At 35.7% G+C, this 26,553-nt stretch overlaps 2 protein-coding genes across 16 annotated transcripts in view; one reads left to right on the top strand and one right to left on the bottom strand.

The window, feature by feature from the left end:
- Positions 1-956: 956 nt before the first annotated feature.
- Positions 957-20,105, top strand: LOC110782318 (uncharacterized). Its single transcript, XM_021986445.2, has 8 exons — positions 957-1,215; positions 1,306-1,490; positions 2,531-2,744; positions 9,608-9,774; positions 10,158-10,282; positions 11,527-11,587; positions 18,953-19,001; positions 19,721-20,105. Exons 2-8 carry the CDS (start codon positions 1,314-1,316, stop codon positions 19,795-19,797), a joined length of 870 nt encoding a protein of 289 aa, XP_021842137.1. The 5' UTR covers positions 957-1,215; positions 1,306-1,313; the 3' UTR covers positions 19,798-20,105.
- A 340-nt stretch (positions 20,106-20,445) lies between these two features.
- Positions 20,446-26,553, bottom strand: part of LOC110782317 (polycomb group protein EMBRYONIC FLOWER 2) — a 43,084-nt gene continuing 36,976 nt past the window's right edge. For 14 of the 15 annotated variants that reach the window (XM_021986436.2, XM_056838178.1, XM_021986441.2 and 11 more), the window contains 5 exons: positions 25,102-25,150; positions 22,946-23,029; positions 22,625-22,704; positions 21,354-21,443; positions 20,446-20,914 (listed from right to left, as the gene is read on the bottom strand). In XM_021986436.2, coding sequence (XP_021842128.1) covers positions 20,797-20,914; positions 21,354-21,443; positions 22,625-22,704; positions 22,946-23,029; positions 25,102-25,150 — 421 coding nt within the window. In that variant the 3' untranslated portion in view covers positions 20,446-20,796. The remainder of the gene's footprint in view (positions 20,915-21,353; positions 21,444-22,624; positions 22,705-22,945; positions 23,030-25,101; positions 25,151-26,553) is intronic. The other variant, XM_021986444.2, reaches the window with a different exon arrangement.

The raw sequence follows: 26,553 nt of genomic DNA, 5'->3' as shown, positions 1-26,553 counted from the left end.
TCACTCATTGAACTGTGAATGTACTTTTTTTAAAGGATTTTTTGTATATGCATCAAATATGTCAACCTAAATACATCATGACATAAATAGATTGATTTAGAAATTAAAATGTATAATCGCGTTTGGGTGGTAATACAAAGTCTATAGTCCACCATTTGCTTGATTAATGATTACTTAGCTTGGGACAAGTTTGATTTCCTTTTCTTAGAAAATAACTTTGAAAAAACGTTAAAACCTTGGTTCAAAGTATGAGAGGAAACTTGAAAAGATGAAGTTAGGGGGTGAAAAAAAAAAGTGGTGGTTTTACTTTGCTAGGTACTCCTGAGACTCAATTTTTCACACTCCCTCCCGCCATGCCTACTTATAGGTGGCTATGGGAATAAAGTCTTATTTCTAGGATGGTAATTTTAAAAATACGAATACTTATTTGACCCCTTAAATATTTCTATCTACAAAAAACATTCACTCGATTACACATCCATGATGTTATCTATCAGGTTAATTAAATGTGGGTCAGAGTACAATGACATGTTATTAAATATGGGCCACATGTACGGTCATTATTGTATTCTCATAATACATCAATATCTATATAATATACAGTCAATAGCTTGCAATGTACAATAAACTTCTGCTAATAAACAATCTATAACTATAAATATACAGTCAATCACTTACCAATAAACAATATTGCATTTTAGTAATTCAGCGATCATAAAATATACAGTCAACGATAAGCAGTTTACAATCAACACCGAATAATATGCAGTCAATGACTACAAATATACAGTCAACGCCTACCATTATACCACCTACAATTTTCTAGTAAAATATTTACGAAAATGCCATTTAATTGGAAATTTTCCCCATCACTGAGATTAACTCGGGATTTCTCCCAATGCAACGACCACACCATCTATAAAGTATAAACACATCTTTACAAAAAAAAAAAAGTATACCCGAAAATGTCAAAATCGGAACAACCCCGGACCACTCACTGATTTCTAAACAAATGTCCGAAATTCCCCGGTTGAGAGAAGTCCACCTCCGTCCTCCGCATTACAATTCTCACTCCACGCTTTAATAAGAGCGCGCGCTCTCTCTCTCTCTATCCCCGGACCAATCCTTGTTACATCGTTTCATTCGAAGTTACCCTAATCTTCGACAATCTGCAATCCGCAATCCGCAAACAGCAACTTATAGCCAAATTGTTCGGTACGTGCAATCCCTAATTCTACCAATTTCATTTGATTAATCTATTCAATTTGTGTTTCTATTCAACTTTTGATTTCTGGATTTCGTTAGGTTGTAAAATGTTGTCACGATGGAGTAGAGCTATTGCTCAAATTTCCAATGCTGGATCGCAAACCAGGATTATAGGGTTTATGAATGCCCAAAACACTCAAAACTATGCCAAAGTTGCTGCCTTTACAATGCCTTCTTCGTCTGATTCCATTCATAATAAATCCGACAACGCTAGCAACCCCACTGTAAGACATACTTCTACTCCTTGTTTCGGAGTTGTTTGCGATTTGATTCTGTGTTTTTACTTTTTAGGATGTTAATTGTGTTTTTGCTTTTTAGGATGTTAATTGATACTAATCTTAGACCCCCGCAACAATGTCTATGATTTTTGGGGATCATGCTTTGAATTTTGAGAATGATATGACCAGCCTCCTGATTCAACCCTCACTTAAGAAGATGAGAATCAGTGTTATTATTCCAGAGAAAATCCGATAGTGAGAAGGGAAATCTCAAGGAAATAATCAATAGAACAGTAGCAAGATTTCAGCAATAATAAGAGAGATGTTGAGAGAGGAAGGAAGGATTTTATCATTTCATACCCGTTCTGATGGAATAAGTTGACTTATATAGCCTTACAATCAAAATGAACATTACAGAATAGAAAAAGGAATAATCTACTGATTTTGATTTTATCAAACAGCAACAGTTTCCTGAATTCAAGGGGGTTGGTTATCCAACTCAGCATCATTCCCACCCCCCCTTGTATTCCTTTGTCATTTTCTGTTAATCCTTCCTCTCTAGCACATGTTTTGGATATTCTCATTCCTTGTGCTGATGTCATTTGGTTTATGCTTGCATCAGAGTATATAATTGATTTTTCTATGACCAAACTTATCCGACATTAGAAAAGCGAATAGTATAGACTATAGGGGATACTGTATTAGGGAAGCAAGAACCTGTTTACAACTTTGATATGGAGAGCCACACCTCTACTGTAAATCTTCTTTATGGCCTTCTTGTGTTGTTAGAAAAGACTTGTTCTAGGAGCATGATATTCTTAAAGGTCTCTTTTCTAGCGGGTTTGCTGGTACTATTTCCTTCGGAAGTTCGATTGGTTAAGTTCCCGTTTGAGGCGAGGGTCACAATTTTGTTTTTGACCTTTTTTTTTTGCAAATGGTTAATAGTTCCAAAGTATCTGTAGTGCACTCGCCTAAATTTATGGCAGGCTAAGAAGTTGGCTCTTCTTATTTGATCATATCTGATAGTGGCTGCTTGATTTCTGTAGGTTAAGCTGGATAAGTTGTTTTGGTCTAAGCCATGTTCATTAGCTCTGGCCAAGGATTCACCTTTGAGGATCGAGGAGCCAGACTACCAGGGTATCCGCCGTTTCTTCCTCAAATTGATGCTCTTTTACAGTAAACAAAGCAAGTCTATTCGAGGGGCAAATGTGGTTTACAGACGTGTAATTACACAGGCTGACAAACCTGCTATTTACAATGGTAAGGTTAAAAGGCTCACTCTGTTTCTAGTTTCTTACCTTCATTAAATGATACTTCCTCCGATTTTTAATACACGCAACGGTAGGATTTTTTATACTATTCACATATTCTACTTTGACTCTTATTAGTGATTTATAGGTAACATAAAACATAGACATATGAGGTCTTGTTAGATTAGTCTCAATGTGTATTCTCAAAACATCAACTTTTTATAATTTTTGTTTAAAGAGAATTAAAGATATTAATGATCAAAGTTATGCATTGACATGCGTGAAAGTGAATAACATTGCAAGTAAAAACGAACGGAGAAAGGATGATTTTTTATATATAACTAGCTTTTGAGCCCGTTCTAGTTGTATAGTGGTTGTTCAGATGTATTTTGAAGTTTTAATTAGTGAGGACTTGTGATTTTTGGTAATATATGAATTAAATAGAGGTGTAATTTGAAGGTTGGAAAAATATAAAAATTATATGTTGAGTAAATATTGGATGTTAAAGGGGTGGAGTGGAAGAGACTAATGAGTATATTAGACTATTAATAACTTGATGTTGAATAAGGAAAATGAAGTGGATGAGGCATTAGAAGTTGTAAATCATAGAAAAAATAAAGAAAAGTTGAAAAAAAACAAAACAAAATGATGGATGAAAGGAGAGATGCCACATGGCTTATAATAGTGAGATGCCACATGGCTTCTAATAATATATGGTGTTCCTTTTTAAATACTAGGTATAGATTAGGAAATACCAGCTTGTTTTGCAGAACGTGTTACTCTGAAAAGCTTATCTGAACTTCATACGTGTGTTAAAACTACTGTTTTTAAATTTCTAATTTAGTTTTGTCTAACATTAGAATAAAGAGGTTAATGTCTTGAAAACCCTAGGTTCATTATCTTAATTCTCTTGGTTAATCAATGATGTAACATTACAAGTACAAATTTGCAAATGTGAAGCGTCCATTTTCACCACAAATATTTGAGCTATTCTTTCTAGGAAAAAAGTATTTCTTAGGTGCTATAGTGCATGAAGGTGGCATAAAATTTATTTGTGAAAAAAAGCTATACTAATTTCCTATTAAACTCTTTCTTGTTATAGCCTTGCTAGATTGCATTGCAAAAACATTTTATGATCAAAAGATTCTTAAAATGCTTCACGAGGTGAGCAATGTTGCTATATTAAGAATATCATACGCCGACGATTGAAGGCTATAATATACCGTTTTTTCCACCAAATTTGGAGATTTCGGGGCCCTTAGTGTTGAAAGGCGCGAGGTGCACCGAAGCACAAAGGTTCTCTAGAGCCTAGGCGCAAGGCGAAGACACACATCTTTCGCAAGCAAGGCACACTTATTTTTAAAAATTCTTTAGAAAATATTCATAAAAATATAATAAATTTGTTGTTCTAAACTAATCCTAATGAAGTAAAACAAACATATTTAGTTAATTTAAGGGTTTAGACTTGTACATCATAAGGGAAGCACAAAAAAATTGAGGGGAGGCCAGAAAAGAAGTGCTATTAAAAGATGACCCAAAAACAGAATAAAACACGAACTCGTACGCAGATGCAAATGAGCAACTCTTGCAAATGGAGCAATGAAGGAACACTGGTGAGACATAGACATGGGTTTTGTAGGAGAATCAACTAAAATCTACATTTTAAGATGGTTATAGGCACCCAATATGCCTCCCGGGGACCCATGGGGTTTATGAAATGCATCTGGACCACTAACTTAATGGGTTCCGAAAAAGTCCAAATTATCCAAAAATGAAAACTAATACACTGTTTTTTACCAAATTTGGAGACTTCGAGATCCGGTCTCGGAAACTCCCAAAATTTGGGGGAATGTATTCAACGGTCATGTAGGAGATTTTGGAACCATAAAAATCCACTAGTAGATCACTTAAGGCTCAAGATAACTTCTCTACAACAACATGGATTTTGTAAGAAAATCGATTAAAGTATACATTTAAGAGTCGAAGTAGATGGTTCTAACCACCCAATATATCTCCCTGGGTCCCATAGGGTATATGGGAGACATTCGGATCGCTAAACTTTTGGGGCCGAATTAGTCCAGATTATTAAAAAAAATGAAGCTAATACACTGTTTTTACTCCCTCCATCCAACATTACTCGTTACACTTACCTTTGCACAAAGTTTAGGTGCTAAGTGGTTTGATTATCAATTGTTATTTTATTGAAAAAGTAGATGTGATAGGACTTAGTGAAGTATTTTTTTATATTGAATGAGAAAGGGTGTTGCCGTGTGGGGACCAAGGGAAGAGAGAGACAATATAATAATTTTTGGGGTCATTCCTAATTTAGAAGTATAACAAGTAATATGAGACGAACGAAAAGGAAAGTAACATGTAATGTGGGAGGGATGGACCGATGGAGTAACAAATTTGGAGATTCTGGGACCCGGTCTCGAAAACTCCAAATATTTGGAAGAATGTGTTCAGTGGTCATATAAGGAAGTCTGGTACAATAAAACCTCCTAGTTGGTCACTTAAAAGCTCAGAATGACCTTGATTCATCATGGATTTTGTGATAAATCGGCTAAAATGTAAATTTAATAGTCGAAATAGATGATTCTAACTACACCTTGTGCCTCCCGGGGTTAGGGAAACAATCGTTTTTGACTAAATTTGGAGATTCTAAGACCTTGTTTCGCATACGCCAAATATTTGGGCGAATGTATAGGGCGATATATGAGGCAGTTTGGAACAATAAAACTCATTAGTTAGTCACTTAAATGCCTTAATGACCTTGATTCAACAACCTGGATTTTGTAACTAAATTGTACATTCAACAGACGCAATAGATGGTTCTAACTAGCTAGTGTGCCTCGGGTCCCATGGGGTATATAGAAAACATTTTCACCAATAACCTTTTGGTTTGGAAAAAGTTCAATTTATGAAAAAGAGACCGTTTTTACTAAATTTGGAGACACTAAGACCCGCTCTCGGAAACTCCCAATATTTTTGGGAATGTATTTTGACGGTACTATAAGGAACTTTAGAACCATAAAACCTCCTATTTGGTCCCTTAAAGACTCAGAATGACCTTGATTTATCATGGATTATGTAAGAAAATCGAATAAAATGTACATTTAGGTTGCTAAATAGATGGGTCTTGCCACATATATGCTGGGTCCCATGAGATATATAGGAAGCATTTGGACTACTAATCCCTTTGGGTTTGGAAATTTCAAATTATCGAAAAATGCAATATATAATGCTCCGTATTTTACCAATTTGGAGATTCCAAGTCCCAAATTTTAGAAAATGTATCACACTGTCGTATAAAGTAGCTTGAAACCATAAAAACCCACTAGTTGGTAACTTAAATGAGTTTTCTAGGAAAATTGACTTAAATTTATACTTCCTCCGTTCCGGAAATATCGCACCATGGTTGACTTTTACTCCTCTAACCATTACTTTCACTCTTAATATTTCAAATCGTGTGCAAGTAAAAATTATAAAAAATTAATATTTAGAAAATATATATCGATGCGAATCTAACATGACTAAAATTTCCTTACGTACGAATCACAAAAAATGGCCAAAGTTGTAGTGTGAATAGTGTAAAAACAAATAGGCGATATTTTCGGAACGGAGTAAGTATTTAAGAACCGAAAAATGGTTCTAAACACCCGGTATGTCTCCCAGGGTCCATGAGGTATATGGGAAGAATCTGGATCACCTACCTTTCGGGGTCAAAAAGAGTCCAAATTATCCGGTAGTCATATTATCATATAAGGGAGTTTATAACCATAAAAACTAGGGTTGGGCATGGGTCGGGTAACACGAACCGTTAAGCTTATCATTAAGCTTATCGGTTCGGTTACCCGATATCCAATAACAACAAAAACAATACCCGAAACCGAACCAATAAGAATCGGGTACCCGAATTTCGGATACTCGAATATCCGGGTACTTGCCCCAATATCCGAACCGAACCGATAAGCTGAGTTTTATTTAAATATTTATTTTATTCCAACTTTTAAATATGTAATACTCGTTTTACAGAAGAAGCAAGAGTTTACATAATGGTTTGTATAACATAAGGTAATGCACATATCGAAAATAACATTTGTATGGCCATTCCATATGCAATTAGGCACCATGAGTAGTAATGCACATATCGAAAATAACATTCGTATGGCCATTCCATAAGCAATTAGGCACCATGAGTAGGCAATTTTTCCTGTGATTTTCTGCTCATAAAAAAAGTATAATGAGTTGCTATATAAATAAAGTATTCAACGGCTCAACGCTCATGAATAGTCAGGTACTAGATTATCAACTACATAAGGTCATAAACAATAAATAATCCACACCATTACATATAACAAATTAGAATAGTTCTTAAATGAACCAACATTACATATATTATGCGCCATGAAGGCAAGACAAGAACATATTATGCGCCATGTTAAGCATCTGAAACTTTTTGAAAATTTAGCAGAACAAGAACATAGACTTAATCATCACCAACAACCCTACATCAAACAACTCCTCGGCTCCTCCAACTAATAAAGTGTAGAAACTTCAAGTAAGCAACATTTTAACATGAAAAGAAAAGAAAACTAAGACGAGGAGGATAATTAAAAAAATAAAGGACAAAAAAAAGAACAAAATGTTACATGCTTCAATTCTTTCCATTTCTTCATGACTCTCCTCAATTATAAGAGGACCGTGTGAGGTACACAACCAATCTTGTGAACAAATCAAAGCCTCGACCATCTTGGTTGAAAGTAAGCTACGGAATTGATCGAGCATTCGACCACTGGGCTAAAAGCTTCAGACTGATTCTGAAGCTACTGTTGACACGGGAATGACAAGTACATCTCTAGTCATGAGAGATAATACAGGTACCTCACCCCATGTTTTTTCCACCACCTAACCAATCAAAGTTTTTTCCCGCCGGAGTAACTTCTCTATCATCCTCGAGATGCTTAGTCAGCTCACTTTTTTCTTCAACCCTGACACTTAAATCCACATCCTTTTCAAACTCTAATCCTGCAACATCTATATTTGAGTCACCCCCTTCCGTTTCTTCCGGATTATTACAAGTTTGTGGAGGAATATGCTCATTTTAAGGAAGCTCAGATGCATAAAGATCAAAAAAACTTATACAAAGTTTGTGTTACCTTAACACGTAAGCACTCATCTTTATCCACATCATATATTTGATTAATTGCCCATTTTGTACATTCCATTTTACGCCTAGGATCAAGGATAACAACATACAACAATAAATTCACATTATCCAGATTTTTCCGGTACTTCTCATGCTTTTTCTTCATTGCAACAACCATTAACCTCACTTCCATATCATCACATAACATTCTTTTCTTAAGCATCACACTTATTCCAACAAGTTCTTGTAAACAAGTGTTACAGCCTTACAGGTAATATACAAGGAGCCAGAAACTCTTAAAGTTGCATCATAAATATTTTGAGAAAGGAATAAAAGAAGCAACATGAACCCAATCATAGGGTTGAGGAACACCATATTGCTTACACACTTGATTCAATCCAATCCAATCCAATCTGAAGAAGCAAAGAATGAGATCATACACTTTATTCAATCCAATCCGAAGAACATGAAGCAATGCCTCTTAAATAGGCTAAAGCAAAAACTAATAGCTGAAGAATAGCAATCTAAAATTTAACGTGGGATGAATGTGATCTATCATCAAGATCATGCTCAGAATAATATCCTACTAACAATGTTTAATTTTACCGACCTCTATAATATTGCAACTACACAAGGAAAGTTATTAGGCATAATAGAAGCACTACATCCAACATCTAACCACTCAATATGCCTTCCTGGTTCCCAAGAGGTATATGGGAAGAATGGGTCCGAAAATGTCTAAATTATTAAAGAATGAAGGCTAATACACTATTTCTTTTACCAAATTTGGATATGCAACAGAAACTCCCAAAATTTATGAACCATAAGAAGCCACTAGTTGGTCATCTAAAGGCTCAGGATGACCTTCGTTGAACAATATGGATTTTGTGAGAAAATCGACGTATAATCTATATTGAAGAGCCGAAATAGGTGGTTATAACTACCCGATATGCCTCAATGGGTAACATGGGGTATATGTAATGCATTCGAACCACTAACTTTTCAGGGTTCGAAAAAGTCCAAATTATTAAAAAATTAAGCTGTAATACACCTTTTTCACCAAATTTGGATTCCAGGACCCAATCTCGGAAACTCCCGAACTTTAGGGGATTGTATTCGACCGTTGTATTGTATCCAACCCTTGTATTGTATCCAACCCTTGTAAGGGATTTTTGAACCATAAAAACCTACTAGTTGATCACTTCAAGGATTGGAATGACCTTGATTCAACATGGGGTCTTGTAAAAAGATAGGCTAAAATTTCATTTCAGAGTTGAAGTAGATTGTTCTAACCACCCCATATGTCTCTTAGGGTCCCACGGGGTAAATGGGAAGCATCTGGACCACTAATCTTTCGGATTTCGAAGAAGTACAAATTATCCAAATATGAAGGCAGTTTGACTCGTTTTTGACTCGGTCTCGAGAACTCCTAATTTTAGGGAATTTATCCTACTGTCATATAAGGCAGTTTGGGACCATAAAATCCACTGCTAAGTCACTTAAAGGTCCAGAATGACCCTGATTAAACAACATTGATTTTGTAAGAAATCCAGGTATTATGTACATTTAAGAGCCGAAATAGATGGTTCTAAGGCAGTGACGATGTGCACCTTCTTTTCCAAGCGAAGACATATCTTGACTTTATTAGATTTTTCCCTATTATGTAGTCATAAATCCAATTGATCAAATGTTTATATGTATCTAAAGTCGAATCTCTCTTACAGTCTTTAACATAGAGAAGACTTTTAAAACTACGTTCTCCCTCCTCGTGCTACATATGTGGATGTGCTTGCGACGGTTGAAGGAAGAAGGGAAAGAAGGTGTTGAATTTGGTCAGTACGTGTACGAGATTTACAATCATGATTTGGAACTGAGAGTATCCAAGGCTGGGGTTAGTGTCATCTTACATCTCATAAGTCAATTTAAGATGCGCATGCAAGTAAATTTCATGTTTTTAAATTCAAAGGCCCTATGCATTTCAAGTCATTTGTAGCAATTATGTCATTAAATTATATATTTATATGGGGTGTATGGTATTTCTTTATGGTTGACATGGGTATGTTTAAAGTTCTGATTTTTTTTTATATATTGCCAACATGTCATGTTTATGTATTATATGAATTGCTGTTCCTTTTTTTAGTTATTAATCTAATTTTCTTGTTTATCTTTGAGATTTGGTAGTTGGAACTCTTGGGTTCTTATTTCAGGTGTAGGTATCATTTGATATTTAAGTGATGCTCATTTCTTCCTTGTTATTATAAACGGCACTGTCAGGTTAACTTGCTATTGACAAAGTGGATGAAAGATTTGGAGAAGATATTCTATGGAAACCTTGTTGCATATGATGCTGCCTTGCTTCCAGAAGCTGGTAAAGATGATCTTTCGAATGTCATATGGAGGTATTGGCCTAAGTTGGGAGCACACTTACAATGATGGTCCTGCAATTGCAGTTTCTATAATTGGGTCCTTATGCTGAAAGTTTTAACATGACTTGAATTTCATTCATCACTTTAGCCTTCCAATATAATAGTATCTAAAAATGATTGGGAACTGCTCAGTATTTGAAATCACATGTTTCGTGAGTTGTGACACTGCCCATATCCTTAAGATTCTGAATACAAGGATCAGTTAGTTTTGTGTCTACCAAGGTGCTTATGCTTGACTTTTGGTGTGCCTTTTTATGGTGGATAAAAATCAAATCAGTATGAGGAGGTAATACTGATGAAGGGATGTGGGTCAAACTAAATAAACATTATGCGAGGATGAAAAATGCGCAAGGCTAGAAAGTATACAGGGTATTTGAAGTTTGGAATTACGTAATGTAGACAAGTTGTGACGAGCTTTATAATATTTCTTTGACCATTATTTGCGCTCATTGTCTTACATGTCTACTCTCAAGATCATTCTACTAGTTTCATGCAATTTTGTCCGTCTCTTCTCGGTCAGTGTAACAGTGTTTGAAAAATACGCCTTAGCAAGAGGCAATTTGAGTCATGCATTTTGTGTGTGTGTGGTCTAGACGTGATTTTGATGAAGTGCACCTAAGACGCACTGCTTTTTATTCACAAAATTACTTTATTAAGTGCGCCTCACTTCAATGAGGCAATCGCCTTAGTGTGCCTTGAGCCTTTAATACACTATTTTAAAATGGATTTGATGCAGCATACAGAAGTAAAAACATATGAGGGACAACTATTGAACAGTTGTAAAGTCAGAGAATGTATATGAGAAGATATATGGCAACTTTCAGAAAGTGGCTTTCTAAGCATGGACTGAAAGCTTTGATTCTGTTCACTAAATCCTTGGGTTTTGCTTCATAGTCACCTTTTCTTTTCCAGATCTCTGAACCCAGCTCTCTTATTTGTTTCTGTCTGGTAGAAGCATTAGTACCATGTATTTTCACATTCCTTCTATTTCTATCAATGGAAACCTTGTCATAATTGAGAAGTTGGTTCAACTTTATTGTTGCTGTCTATGTTACTCAGACTCAATATAGGTGTCAAATGCTAGTGTCAGACTCAACTACTTTAGGAAAACAGACCAACTGTGCTCTTTTTTTTTTTTACTGAGCAGTCTTTGACTCTTTGTAACTGATACAAAGATTCCCGATTCTCTATGTAAAATCGACTTCTTTGTGCTGCAGGAATGTGTTTTCCGAGGATGGTGAATCAGAACCGAGTGATGCTGCTAGACGTCCTGTTCAGGTGCATTTTCATTTTTGGATTTTGTCTAATTTTTTTGTCACTACATGATTTAGAATTTAGACTACATAGTCAGACGAAACTCATCGTCTAAATTTATTATACTTCCTCCGTTCTAATATTATTGCACTGTTTACCATTTAAGGAAGTTCCACAAATGTTGCACCATATCCATCCTAGGAAATAAAATACTTGCTTTCACACTACAAGCACACAATATATCCTTACATGGTAACTCTTGTTTATTATTTAATGTTTTAGTCACATGGGCAAGTTTGTATTTTTGCCTTTCTCTCTCTAACTTTTTCCCACTACATAAAATCTAGTGCCCACCTGATAGGTTGTCGTACACCTGTCAAAAATAAAATCCTAACGAATCCTCCTAACAATGTAGTAGGGTAAGTAGGGTCGAATCCACAGAGAGATGGCTATTTAAATCTAGCTTTCAAGGTACGGCGAAACTAACAATGTCACGAAATTTAGGATTAAAGGTTTAAACTAAAATAAAAAGGAAAACAAATTAAAAGATCTAGGGCAATGGTTCACCATGTTTATAGTTCAAAATCAATCAAAACATCATCACCAATTTAAGTATTCAGAGTATCTAGAGCACGAGTTAATCCTACGGCCGGGTCTTAACGCTCTCAATTCAACATATGCAGTACGGTCGCTAACATAATCAGAATTGCTAGTTGTAGGTAAGCCTCTAAAATTCGATCTTTCGATTCTAAATCTCATTAGCATAATTTAATCAAACAATTGATCAGATTGCAAAGATTAACAATATAAAACCTAATCAACCAGAAATATCAATGAATAATCAAACCATCAACAATAATAAAGATTCATCATATAAACATGGATTCCCAAACCCTAGAAAGGAAACTACTCAATCATGAAATAAATTATGAAAATTAAATCTAACAATGAAAACATAATTAAAAGCAATAAACAAAATAAAGAGATAAAAAAATAATACCTCAAAGATTTACATCAATGGAGTATGAAGAAAAAATTAGGGTTCATGAAAGGAGAGAAAAAGAACGTAAAAAGAATTATAGGAAAATAAAAGCATGAGGGAAAAATAATTCCCTTCAAGTATTTATAGTTTTCTATTATCTGAAATAAAAAGTAAATATAAGAAAATAAGAAAATGAAGTAGAAGTCGTCAATGATCGGCCGATGAACGATGACTAAGCGAGACGACGATAACGTCTGTAGCACGAGGCCACGCACCAAGTCCTAAGTAATGTAGGCGTGAGTGCGTTGTGGCCTTGTTGTGGGCGCAACGAGGGAAAGGTGTGCGCTGTGAGCGCAGCAATGTGCTGTGGGCAGGTCAGGCGCTTGGCAATGCTAGCGAGGGAGTGATGTGGGCGCAGCGCGATCAGGTACCTCGCGGCTAGGGGCTGTGGGCGCAGCGTTGTGAGATGAGGGCGCAGCGTTGTGGGCTGTGAGCGCATCTCACAATCGCGTCATATTTGTTTATGTCATAATCTCGTTCTACAATGCCCCTAGGGACGTGTGACCTATCGTTGGAAAGCTCTTTAAGTCTACTTTCTATTCCAATCAAAATCGTCTCATTCCGATATGTAGAACTTGAGATATCATCAAAAGAGTGAACTCTTGTCCGTTTTGATGCTTAGAAAAATAACGTTTAGCTTTGTTGTTGACTCAAAATTATTCCTAGAGACATGTAATGATCGTCAAGTCAACATCTCATCCGTTCATCATCCAAATCAACTTTGGAAACTCCGAAAGCATCCAAATGATCATAAAATCACCTGAAATATTAAAGAAAACACAAACGGCGCGTAACAGAGTACGATAACGACAACTTATGCAAATGCGACTCTAAATGCAACTAAAGTGAGACGAATTCTTAGAAATGCAACCTAAATGCGCATAAAATACTCTATATAAATATGATTCATCAAATTCCCCCAAGCTAGACTGTTGCTTGTCCCCAAGCAACACTAAACCGAAGACAGAAAAATGAGACGCACATGACTTTCAATGAATCTGAACTCAACTCTCGGGCAAACAATTAAACAAAGTTATTGAGACAGAAATTTAGCTCGGATACAAATAGAACCACGAAACATCATGATCCACAATTGAAACAACCAAGCTTAGCCACAAACTGTTCTCAATCAAGCTAGTCGTCGCCGCATACCTTGTAGAATATAAATATATGATGCAACATGGGGTAAGATGACAATAGCAAGAAACAATTTTCGCTCAATCACGAAACAAACATGCCGATCAAGAGGTCTTTATAATAAGCTTGTAATGGGGCTAGGTAAAAAGGAGGGGTAGGATATAATTTGAGAAAAAGTGAGAGTAAGGTCCAACTTGGGGAGCAAAGGTGAACTATATGCGTCGGCGTGATAATGCCGAAAATCCAACTCCATCGAACCATGAAATCCGAACAATCAACCAAGTTATAACCAAGGGGAAGAACTTAACATAATATAATGACATTGATCTTTTTTCAATCCCCTTTCCTTGCCTTCAAACTATATACAAAAACGAAAAACGTATATTTTTTTTTTTGATTTTTCTTTGATTTTTTTGATTTTTTTATTTTTCTTTCTTTTGAGATGAAATAATAAATTGATGAAAACGAAAGTACAATAAATACTAATGCTAACTATTACAAGCTTGTGTGCCAACAATAATATACACCATTACTGAACCACAAATCCAAATATAGCCTCGAACCACGAACTATTGGCTTAGTGTGCCAATCAATCAACATCAATGAAACCATTACGAACACCAAAGCTCCCCCAAGCTAGACTCGGGACAAGTAACCAATGGGGTTAATAGGGCTCAATTTTTGGAGTTAAAACGATAAACGGACAAGGCTACAACATGGGTATGAAAGGCAGGAACTGATGTTTCTAAATTCGTCTGAAGGCTTCCTAAAAGAATGGCCTCTGTCATACGCGGCATGCGTGAGTTGCAACTAAAATACTAATGAATCAAGCCAAAAATCATACGATAACGAGTCACATCAATCACACAAACACATAGTAAGGTGACCTACAAGATAATTGGCTAGATATTCTTGATACAAGACCAACATCTTACCGCATACCATTCAATTGGTTCACACAATGCCAAGCAGTTATCAATGTATAGCACAACCGACTGAATTTCAGAATCATATCTAAGTTCAAAAGAAGCTCAAGAGAGTCAAATAAAGTCCGAACATGGTTTGAAAGTCAAATTCACTATGCAGGGTATAAAGACATATGAATGCAAGTAAAAATGCAACTAATTTTATTAATATTGCTAGGAAAGAAGTACATTTTTTTTCGTTGTACGTAAACTCCCACCCCTAGTGAGTGGTACAAAGCGCACAACACCTACAAAACAAAACAAAAAACTAGACTAAAAATGCAACTAACATGCGCAAATCGATGGTGACAAATATCCTCCCCCAAGCTAAACAACATATTGTCCCCAATGTGAACAAAGAGGGTGCATAAAAATAAAAGATTGAGAATAAGGGAAAAGGACAACTCACAACCAAGGAGCTTAGCACTAAAGGCTTTGACGTCACTGCTATGATGTGGTAATGAAACTAGCCAAGAAACCTGACAATGCTTGTACCTAAAGAGATATTTCGTCACTTAAGCACACATTAGGTGGTTAGTAATAAAAAAAAGGAATTAAAACAGTAAACCAGGTTGCCTCCCGGTAAGCGCTGGTTTTTAAGGTCCCGCTCGACTCTACTCAAATTGTTAATCAGAAGAATACAACGCTTTTAGTAATTTATCAAATGCCCCTGCAAACATGTCATTGAGCACTACATATGGCTTAATTAAAACCACATTCATCCTCTCAAATAGGGTATTAGATAAACAAGCAGAAAAATCAAAAGAAAAAGAAAAACAGTTAGAAGAAAGAGAAGAAAAATCAAAAGAAAAAGAAGAATATTTACAACTTCCCTCTAATTGCTCCTCGGGCAATGTAAACGATTTAGAATGAGCATCAAGGTCGGTAAGGTCAAATGTATCTTGGAATGGAGACCTATTGATAAAGTTCGAAAGACTTAACATGGGGGATGAAGGAACAAGATCAAGCCTCCGCGAGAACGGGACATAGGTGGGAGGAGATATAGGCTCAACATTAATGCTTTTACCTATAATTCCACCCTCGTGAATAAACGTTTAACTAAAATCTTCAACCAAAAGTTTCGCAACCAATGGTTTCTCAACCAACGATTCTACAACCTTTAGCGATTCTTCATCCTCCAAAGTCTCCGTTATGTCCAACTTTTCCTCATCAGTACCAAAAGTCAAATGATAACCTTCCTCTAATGAACTAACATTCTCAACAAATCCACCATCATCATCATCATCATCATTATAAAGGATTTTCATGTCACAATAAGATGGTTCGAGTTGGAAATTTTGCATATCAAATCGAAGGAAAGGGTTCACAGTACTAACATATGACTCGTTATAGGGACAAAGAGAAGTATCATGGTCATGACAATGACAATAAGAACAATAATACGGGGGAGGGGTGTGAGTTTGAGGAATAGGAAAAGAGAAATTTTGCAGAGTAGGTTCAACAAACATTGTCATCTCCCACTCATATGTATCCCTAGCTAATTGCTCAATCAAATCCCAACACTCTTCTGGAGTCTTCTTCACAAATATATAACTACTCATGGAATCCAACACCAATCTTGTATCTTCATTCAATCCCTCATAAATCACCATACATAGTTCCCATTGTTCAAAAATATGATTTGGACCAAGAAAATCTCCAAGCCTATAATAATATCTCCAAAACACTTCATTCTCAAATTGAGGAAAACAAATAGAAGCCATTTTATATTAAAAAAAAGGGAAATTTTATACACAAACGAAAAAATATATACAATGTAGTCTCACCAAAAGAAAAAAAAGTTAAAAAGAAAAATAAAACCGTCTCCCCGGCAACGGCGCCAAAATTTGATAGGTTGTCGTACACCTGTCAAAAATAAAATCCTAACGAATCCTCCTAACAATGTAGTAGGGTAAGTAGGGTCGAATCCACAGAGAGATGGCTATTTAAATCTAGCTTTCAAGGTACGGCGAAACTAACAATGTCACGAAATTTAGGATTAAAGGTTTAAACTAAAATAAAAAGGAAAACAAATTAAAAGATCTAGGGCAATGGTTCACCATGTTTATAGTTCAAAATCAATCAAAACATCATCACCAATTTAAGTATTCAGAGTATCTAGAGCACGAGTTAATCCTACGGCCGGGTCTTAACGCTCTCAATTCAACATATGCAGTACGGTCGCTAACATAATCAGAATTGCTAGTTGTAGGTAAGCCTCTAAAATTCGATCTTTCGATTCTAAATCTCATTAGCATAATTTAATCAAACAATTGATCAGATTGCAAAGATTAACAATATAAAACCTAATCAACCAGAAATATCAATGAATAATCAAACCATCAACTATAATAAAGATTCATCATATAAACATGGATTCCCAAACCCTAGAAAGGAAACTACTCAATCATGAAATAAATTATGAAAATCAAATATAACAATGAAAACATAATTAAAAGCAATAAACAAAATAAAGAGATAAAAAAATAATACCTCAAAGATTTACATCAATGGAGTATGAAGAAAAAATTAGGGTTCATGAAAGGAGAGAAAAAGAACGTAAAAAGAATTATAGGAAAATAAAAGCATGAGGGAAAATAATTCCCTTCAAGTATTTATAGTTTTCTATTTTCTGAAATAAAAAGTAAATATAAGAAAATAAGAAAATAAAGTAGAAGTCGTCAATGATTGGCCGATGAACGATGACTAAGCGAGACGACGATAACGTCTGTAGCACGAGGCCACGCACCAAGTCCTAAGTAATGTAGGCGTGAGTGCGTTGTGGCCTTATTGTGGGCAGCGAGGGAAAGGTGTGCGCTGTGGGCGCAGCAATGTGCTGTGGGCAGGTCAGGCGCTTGTCAATTCTAGCGAAGGAGTGATGTGGGCGCAACGCGATCAGGTACCTCGCGGCTAGGGGCTGTGGGCGCACAGCGCATCTCACAATCGCGTCACATTTGTTTATGTCATAATCTCGTTCTACAATGCCCCTAGGGACGTGTGACCTATCGTTGGAAAGCTCTTTAAGTCTACTTTCTATTCCAATCAAAATCGTCTCATTCCGATATGTAGAACTTGAGATTCATCAAAAGAGTGAACTCTTGTCCGTTTTGATGCTTAGAAAAATAACGTTTAGCTTTGTTGTTGACTCAAAATTATTCCTAGAGACATGTAATGATCGTCAAGTCAACATCCCATCCGTTCATCATCCAAATCAACTTTGGAAACTCCGAAAGCATCCAAATGATCATAAAATCACCTGAAATATTAAAGAAAACACAAACGGGGCGTAACAGAGTACGATAACGACAACTTATGCAAATGCGACTCTAAATGCAACTAAAGTGAGACGAATTCTTAGAAATGCAGCCTAAATGCGCCTAAACATGAGTAAGTAGATCTTTTTCTGTAAATAAATTGGTGTGCGAGAATATTTCTTTAGTGGTTCTGATTATATTTCCTATCATGCCTTTCTATGTCTTTTTCGTATGGAATTCATACCTGCAGCTTTTTTATGTGACTGAATTTATGATGCATTCTGTATATTATTCATCATGGACTTTATAGTACGGAGTATATTATTTTTCTCTAGTTAGTGGCCTGCATTGATTAGTTGGAGTTGCAGCTCATCATTTGTTATGCGGACCTCATGTTAGAGTAGAGCATCACCATTGGTGAGCCTCTAATTGAGGCTCAAAAACCTTCCATAAATGCTTTTATTTCTCCAATATGAGTCATATTATTTATCTGTTTTTAGGAACCTTTTCAATAGAAAAGTTATCAAAAAATGATAACTGTTGTCATTTTTGATAACTCATCCAATAGGGGCCTCATGTTTAGCAACACTCTCTCTCCTTTTGAGCCCCTCTGAGCGCCCTGTTGGAGATTTTGGATGCATGGCTCTTTGTTTAAAAAGTGTATATATACCTGCCATTAACAGGATGAGAGTTTTAAACTTTTAATGCCAAATTTCAGATTGTCATTTGCACTATTTTTTCTTTCTTTAAGATATTTCCCACTCTTCTATATCCTCTGTCCCAAATGGACGTCCCTTCTAAATAGTGTTACCATCAAGAAGCCTTTTGAAGGGCAGGCTTAACAGAGTTAACGACTAAATTGTTACTGGTAACTTGATAAGAGGGAAGTGAGCATTTTCCCTTTTTCGAATGAACAAATCAAAGTCTATTTGATGGGATATATTTCTCAGTGTTTATAGCTCATTCTTATTTGGGTTTCCAACCTTTGCAGGCAATGGCTCGGTATGTTCGTCACGAAATTAGTTGCCTCTCCCTAACTGGTAGGTGACTTGTATTACCTAATTACCTCTTAATTTTTCTGTGTCCACAATCTATGTCAATGGTTGAACCTGCATGATAAGGCAGCCTTTGAGTACTCCTTATAGAACAGAAGTAGAAAAGTCGAACCATTATGCATTTATGCTCCGCATCTTAGAGTGGTTGATGTTTTCTGTGTGCTAGGAATTTAAAAAGTGCTGACATCCCTACTAGGGCTGAGTGGCTGACTGAGTGACTGATTTAGGCTGGAAATTTGAAATTATAGCATGCTTATCTCCGTAATGCTTAACTGGCTCTGTAAATCTATTTAGTGCTCAACTGCTTAAGTTTTAATTGATTGAAATGTCCTCAGCTCCTATGCTTCCAATACTCCTTTTGTCTCAAAGTAGCAATGCTTTCTCTACAGTGTTGTCTGAACTCATCACTTACCAGTTACCAGGTCATGCATTCTGTAATTTAATTTTCATTGTTGTTTTACTCCAGTTTAGATACTATTTTGTTTCATCGAAACTTAGGCCTACAATTTCCATTGTAATTAAAATCAAGGATGTATCCATATCTGAAGCATTATCATGTCTTTTTTTTATCCCCATTTAACCTTATACTCCTAGTCTAGGAGTTTTAATATCCAATGGTATCTTCCTTCAAAAAAAAAATATCCAATGGTATCAGAAGGGGATTCCAACTTCCAACAGTTAAGTTTTATTGTTATACATTGCAGATAAAGAAGCCATGTTCTCCGGAAACTTTAAGTTCAGCTCACTAGAGAATCCACCTCTCATTTCAACAAAACCATGATGGCATAGATTTTGGTTTGACCAAACATACGGCGAGGTTATGATGCTAGGAATAGTTTTCCAATACATTTAGAATTTATAATGGGTTGTTTTCTTTTTTGTAGTTGTAAAGCTTGTTAACAACAGTTATGTAGTGAGATTTTGGCATTGATAGTTGTTATTTTGCCTAATCATGATGTAGGCTTCCTTTAATTATATGGTTCCATAAGTTTAATCATGTCCTCGATCTTTTAATACAGCTTAACTTCTGCAACAAAGATGCCCAATTGGCCATCAATAGAAATAAAAAAAAGATGCTCAGTTGTTTTATCTCCCTATTCTTCTTATTTTGAATTAGATAATTATAACAATGTTATTTTTTTATACCATTGTTCTTTATGCGGTGATAGATGACCACGTAGTTTAATTGCAAATTGATTTTAGATACTCTTTATTTTCCTTAACTGAACTTGTTTTTAGGAACTTACATTAACCAAATTCTGCAATGTTTGAAAACAAAAAATTACGACCTTAGATTTTCACACCCAAGTACACACCTACCTACAGTTTTGTAAGTGCAGTCACAATTTTCTACTCACATGTGTTCTATGACTATTTGAGCATGTGAGTTTTTTTAATGTAAAAGACTCTTACCTTATTCCAGGGAACATGTACGAACTTTCAATTATATTTCCGGTGTTCTTAAACAATGAAAACCAAATTTACATGTAGATTTTGTTAAAAATAAATCATGGTCAGTTAGCCCAAAGAAGCTAGAGCACATTCTTTCCGCTCTGTTGTGGTTCTCAAAATGAACAAGGTTCAGCCAAAACTGACGCATAAATGATGATTATAACATCCATGTTAAAAGGTAGACAACAAAATTCTAAACGAGTGTACAGGCTCAAAAATGCCGCTACACAATGCAAAAGCAAGAACTCAATAGACATCGAATTTTGATCTTAAAGCTCAAGATTGGCCCCCTTTTTCTTATATATGGCTTATCTCTTCTGTGTAGCTTTCACACAGGTGTTGTCTCCTGTTGTTGGCATTGCTCTAGAATTAAACTACATTTGTTCATGGTGCGTGCGTCAAGAAGTCCAAGGTTCCACAATTTAATCATGAATAATCTCCAACACCTGCAAATTAAACCGAGAGGAAAACATATTATTTACTTAGCCTAAACATATTCAACGCCAACTTCCAAGGACAGAGCAATCTGAGATCAGGAACCTCAAAACCCAGAAAAAGGAGAAATAAATAGAGCAACTTTAAATAAGGCAAACCTTTTCCTTCATATAGTCCTGATATTTTCAGAAAAGGAAAAAAAAATACCCATATAGTCATGCTTTTATTAGTTAATTTACTAGCTATCATCCCAGGCTAAAAATATTCAAGTGATTTACTAACAGAAACTATTCATCCCTAGGAAAGGAAAAGGTTTGTGTTGTAAAAAGTCACAAGAGTTTAGAAAAGATCACCCAATTAAAAAAATAAAATTTGCCACATCTTTAATGAAAACAAAGGACATACAAGCAAGCAAGAACTAGTTCTAGAACAAAAACAAGCGACCCTTACCAAATCAGAGCAGGAGCTTGGGCAAGATTATACCCATGCAATCGTGAAAACGCTTCACAAGCCCAAGGGATGTGACCATCAGCAAGAATTCTGACATAATCCAGAAGCAGAGCACTTTAGCAATGCGGATTCACAGCTGGATTTCCCCCCTTCCCTCCAAATTTTTTGATATCCTTTAATAAGCATCACAACAAAGAGAAAAAACTCGTAGAGGCAGCCTCAAAATAAATTCAGAAACTTATTTCTTACTAAAAAAGGCCCTCTGGAGCTCATCCCTTAACCAGTTTTTTTTTTTATTTAATCTCTTTGGCAATGAAATATGAGGGCCAGATCAGTGTCGCAGCATTTACCACATTTTAAAAGAAAATAGAGGAAAGCTTTCCTTGCAAAGAAGGCCTAAGAAGATATTCTCAAGTTACTGCAGATAATGCTCTTTCTGAGCTTATCATATCGACCATGTACAAAGATATTAGCAATGAGACATTTTGACGGGATTATACTACCCAAAAAAGTTATAAACATCAGCGTTTAGCTGTAAAAATATAAAGTATATTTTAGAATCAAATACAGAAATTTGAAGTGCATGCTATCGCAGCAAGATCTACACAGTACATGAACCATAAACAAAGAGAACGTAACTTCGAAATTTGACACCATGGATGAAGCAAAGCAAATAGATCTAGGCAACCAATGCAACACATCAAAAGACACATTTTAATTTTCCCTTTCTCTTACAATTATTCAACATAAAAAAGATGGTGGAAGAGAAAATGATATATCAGCAAAATTATGGCTGAAGTTGAGTGAGTGGGTGTATGCATGAGTATGTTTGTGCACATGTGTGATCGTCGGATAAAGAGAGAGATAGTGGTGCCTGTGAATATTTTATGCGAGGAACAACCTAGATATGCAAATCCTTTGCAGATCAGTAGGCTAACTCAGAGTCGCACTTCATGTAATAGCTTTCTCACACGAGTTCTAAATGCTGTCCTAAGTTCTTAATCTTCTGATGGAGGCAGGGTCCATGTATCTGACCTCTGATGTTAATGATTCGTTGTTAGGTCATTGCGCAAATAAAGTAAGCTTGAATAGGTCAGACGAATGATGATGAGCCACATAGGAAGGAAAACCAGTCGAACAACAACTAGTGGTCCTGATCTCAAAATAGTAGTGCCTACCTAGAGATGCTGAGACTTAAGAGAGCGGTCGGGGAGCAGCAGCAGCAGAAAAAGTCTATTTTAAGCATATAGTAAAGTTGGCAAAACACATACCGTTGTTTCCTGACAAAAGAGTTCCAAAGATTCATAATTTGTTTTTCATCTTTGCTAACATCCACAAAATCATCCAACATCTGCAATTTATTATTTCAAATTAATCATCTACGAAAAGGCAGGGGGGCACCAACCCTTCATAAGGCAACTTTGAGTGCCCACTCACTCAAGAAAGGGTAAATTTATAATTGTGCTCCCTATCGTTTTTTTCCGGCAATTATAACTTACTGTCACCAGTCAGATTTTTTCTTTCAGCTAAAGCCACAACCAAAAACAACTGGAATGAAAAATCACCAGAAAAATAACATAGATAGGACATACCCTTCGATCTTCTAAATCAGCTACATCATCATCAACTTCATCCTCACTATCGTGGTCTGAAAAAATTTGCTCCAATGCCATTGGCTACAGTCGCAAAAGCATATCATTTTGTAAAATCTTGTCACTACTATTTACTTAGTCTCAATCATATAGAAGAAAGAATTTAATGGATTTGATGCCATTCTCAATTTGAAAAGTACAGTTTGGTTTTACCTTTACAAGTATTGCAGTGAAGGATTTGTGTTTCTTTCAAGAAAACAGTACAAAGCCATAGCTTCGCATTACTGGTATGGTTTAACACCAAAACAACAAAACTTCATACTTACTACTACAGCGTTTGGCAAGTACTTGAACGACCATATCACTTTCAATAGACTTCATTTAACTATTAGCTTTGGGATGGTAATTAATGTGAAAAATATGTAGTACGTGTTGCCGAGGTTTGGATCAATAAATGGTCGGATGCAGTATGGAAAAATCACAATTGCCAAGCACAAAGCCAGACAAAAGTGTGCTGTATGTAAGCACCACTTGAGGTCTGAACGAACATTATGAGGTGCCCAAGTAAAAATGGCCAAAGTCGGTCAATAAAAGACGAATGTTAGGTATTGTTCAGTGTGGTTGTGGTTTCTTCTTTTTTTTTTTTTAACAAAAATAAAACCAGAAGTTGTTCAGGTAAATCATTTAATGAAACAAAATATTGGGCTGTTTTGCAAAACAATAAGGGCAAAGTGAAAAGCACACTCGTATAGAAATTTTGTTTCGAAATCGTGCAACTCTCCAAGACTATATTTTCTTGATCCTTCTTCATCCGAAGGCAATGAAAAAAATCATTGACGTTCAGATAAGTTTATAAATATTCTATATAAGTTGAGAATGAAACTTCAATATCAGAAATTATAAAATTATTCCATAGGCATGGTCAAAGAGCCAAAAAAGAGTGTAAATTGTTACGCAGTACTCTTTATTGCCAAATACTTTAACTTGAATATTTTAAGATGTACGAGTTTGGAAAAGGGATGGTAAAGAACAAGGAAAAGTTTTGAAGATTTCAGAGGAAAATTTGATAAGGAGGTATACTGATTTGATGAGAGAAAAGAATGAAGGAATTTGAACATGGAGACGGTAAAGGTTTGCATAATTCCAGCTACTTCACCAAGTTTCTCTTGTTAAATATCGTGTTTTAGACTGGTTTGGTAAAAATATAAAACCAAAACTGAAATCAGTTCTGTTTTTTAAGTACTTGAAACTCAAAACAGTTTGTACTTTTTTGTTACTCAGAACCCTTCAAAAAACACGGTAGCAGTTGAGCAATAAACGTTATACTAAACCACTACATACAAGACTATTCAGAATACGAACTCTCAATTACCAGGAGTTGTGGATCTAAGTCAAGCAAGATGCAATAGAAGTTGCTACACACAATTAAGCAATGACCTCAGGTTTTCACGGTAAATCATCGTAATGTTGTGTAGTTTATATTATTGGAATAATAACTCATGTGTATGTAATAAGTCAGTTGAAAAACAACTTTGTCATCCAACCTCTGTTTTGGGTGATTAATGGCATGTTGAAAAGTTTAAACGCTTGGTTCCCAATGAAACCAATTCAACAAAAGTTATATCATTGTTGAGATAGGGTTGAATCTTAGAGGGTTGCCATATTATGTGCATGTCTCGTAAACCCATATCCTTTTATTTTCATTTTTTTAATAAATTTTTGGTGCACGATGTCATTCATTCTAAATATAGCAATAAATAAGTGTGGATCTCCCAAGTAATTGGATGTGCAAAGAAAAAATAATAGAGGTGTGAATAATTCAAAACAGAAAATCATAATTTTTTGGAGTTTCAAATCTTATTCGACTTGTAAGAGTTAATTGTGACCATAGAGCACAACACAGCCACACTACCCAACTATTAGTCTATGATCCAAAGGGTACATCTGTTGTGGAGATATTTATGATCCCAGGATTATTTTAGAGAAATATAAATATCAGACAGTTAAAAAAAATTGCAAACATCCTCAAGGTTACCTCGACAATTCAATAGAACAGAATATAGAATGAAAATGCAAAGAGGAGAAAAAATAAGACAATTATTGAAAGCAGAGAAAAAACCAAAAGACAAAAGTAAAACAAATTGAGATCACCATACTTGTGCTCTGTGAGAGTGAAAGAAATGTCTCTTCTCCATTAAGGCACGACTGTAGACAACCAGAAATAAAAAGGTAAGCAAGACATCAGACAGACATACCATATCTAAAATAGTAAAATGCAAGAACTGAAAAGAGTAATTTTTTGGCTTCGTAGGCATTTTTTCGGAATCTACACAAACTTGTCCGTTGTTTATGATATAAATCAGTTGTTTATGAAATTATCTCCGTAAGCATTTTTTCGGAATCTACACGAACTTGCAATATTATCTTAATATCCCCCCTTCCTCCTTCCAACACACACACACACACACATACAAAAATTGTTGTCCAGCCAGTAATTTTGTTCATTACAGTTGTTGCAAGATCAACTAGCATAAAATGAAGATAGATAGTCTTAAGGCCATAAAGAGCCAACACCAGCCAGCCCCTTTATTTGTCCTAGCGCTGAGGCAATTTACAGTTATTGCTTGAGGATATAATCAACTGTAACCCTGGAAGATAGCTACATCAGTCTTTAAACATTAGAGTGTACATAGTCATCACCTACGAAAGCTACCCTCTTCTTTGTCCATCATACAAACATATAGTCAGATATTTTGTGGATTTTGTATGTTCTGGTATGTGGAAAGCATCAGGTGTACAACTACAGATCAGCCCTAGAAATCCTTAAAAAGAAGCAACAATCTACCCCCAAAAGCTAAGATAACAACTAGTTTTCAGCAACAGCTCTGTTCCTAGGTTTTCTTCTCTCTTTACACCTATAACACCATGAATAGTTAGGACTTGCCTTCTCCTAGCACTAAAGCCCATAATTCACCCATTTCAAGTAAACAAACACTGGAAAGTATAGACACGATCTTTTCAGAATAGAGGACTTTGCAATGAACTGATATTATGGAGAGGGTCATTTTAGGGAGTTGCATTATGATTTATGTTAGAATATGTCTTGAATCGGTCATGCCCCTTGCTATAACGCCCCAACACGGGGATCTCGCTGACCGGTCCAGGGGCGACGCTTCCTGGTTTAGGGGTTCGGGGACTAGGGTTATCTGTTTTGGGCCTATTTTCTGGGTTTTTCCGCATATGTCTAGAGAGTACTATATAAACTCTCTAGGTCATAACCTAGTCGTATTCTGTAATTTGTACTCCTCAAGATCAATAAAATTGTTCTCTCTTCTGCCTATGGACGTAGCTAAAACATTGTTAGTGAACCACGTCAAATCTCTGTGTTCTTTATTTACGTTATTGTATCTTTCTTGCTTCTGGTATAACAATTTAGTTATTAAGTAGCTTGCATATAAGTTAGTGATATATGCATTATTTATAGTGTTTTACCCCGTCCCTTAGTGCTTTTTGTGTTAAATGAGCTCTTAGGAGTCCTTTTGAGTACTAATATGCATTGTGTAGTGTGTCTTGAGATTTAAGGTTCAAAGAGAAATTGACTTTTTTAG

This window comes from Spinacia oleracea, chromosome 3 (genome assembly GCF_020520425.1).
Source record: "Spinacia oleracea cultivar Varoflay chromosome 3, BTI_SOV_V1, whole genome shotgun sequence".
NCBI classification, from domain to species: domain Eukaryota; kingdom Viridiplantae; phylum Streptophyta; class Magnoliopsida; order Caryophyllales; family Amaranthaceae; genus Spinacia; species Spinacia oleracea.
The sequence above is the reverse complement of the archived record's forward strand: the minus strand, read 5'-3'. Positions and strand labels throughout refer to the sequence as shown.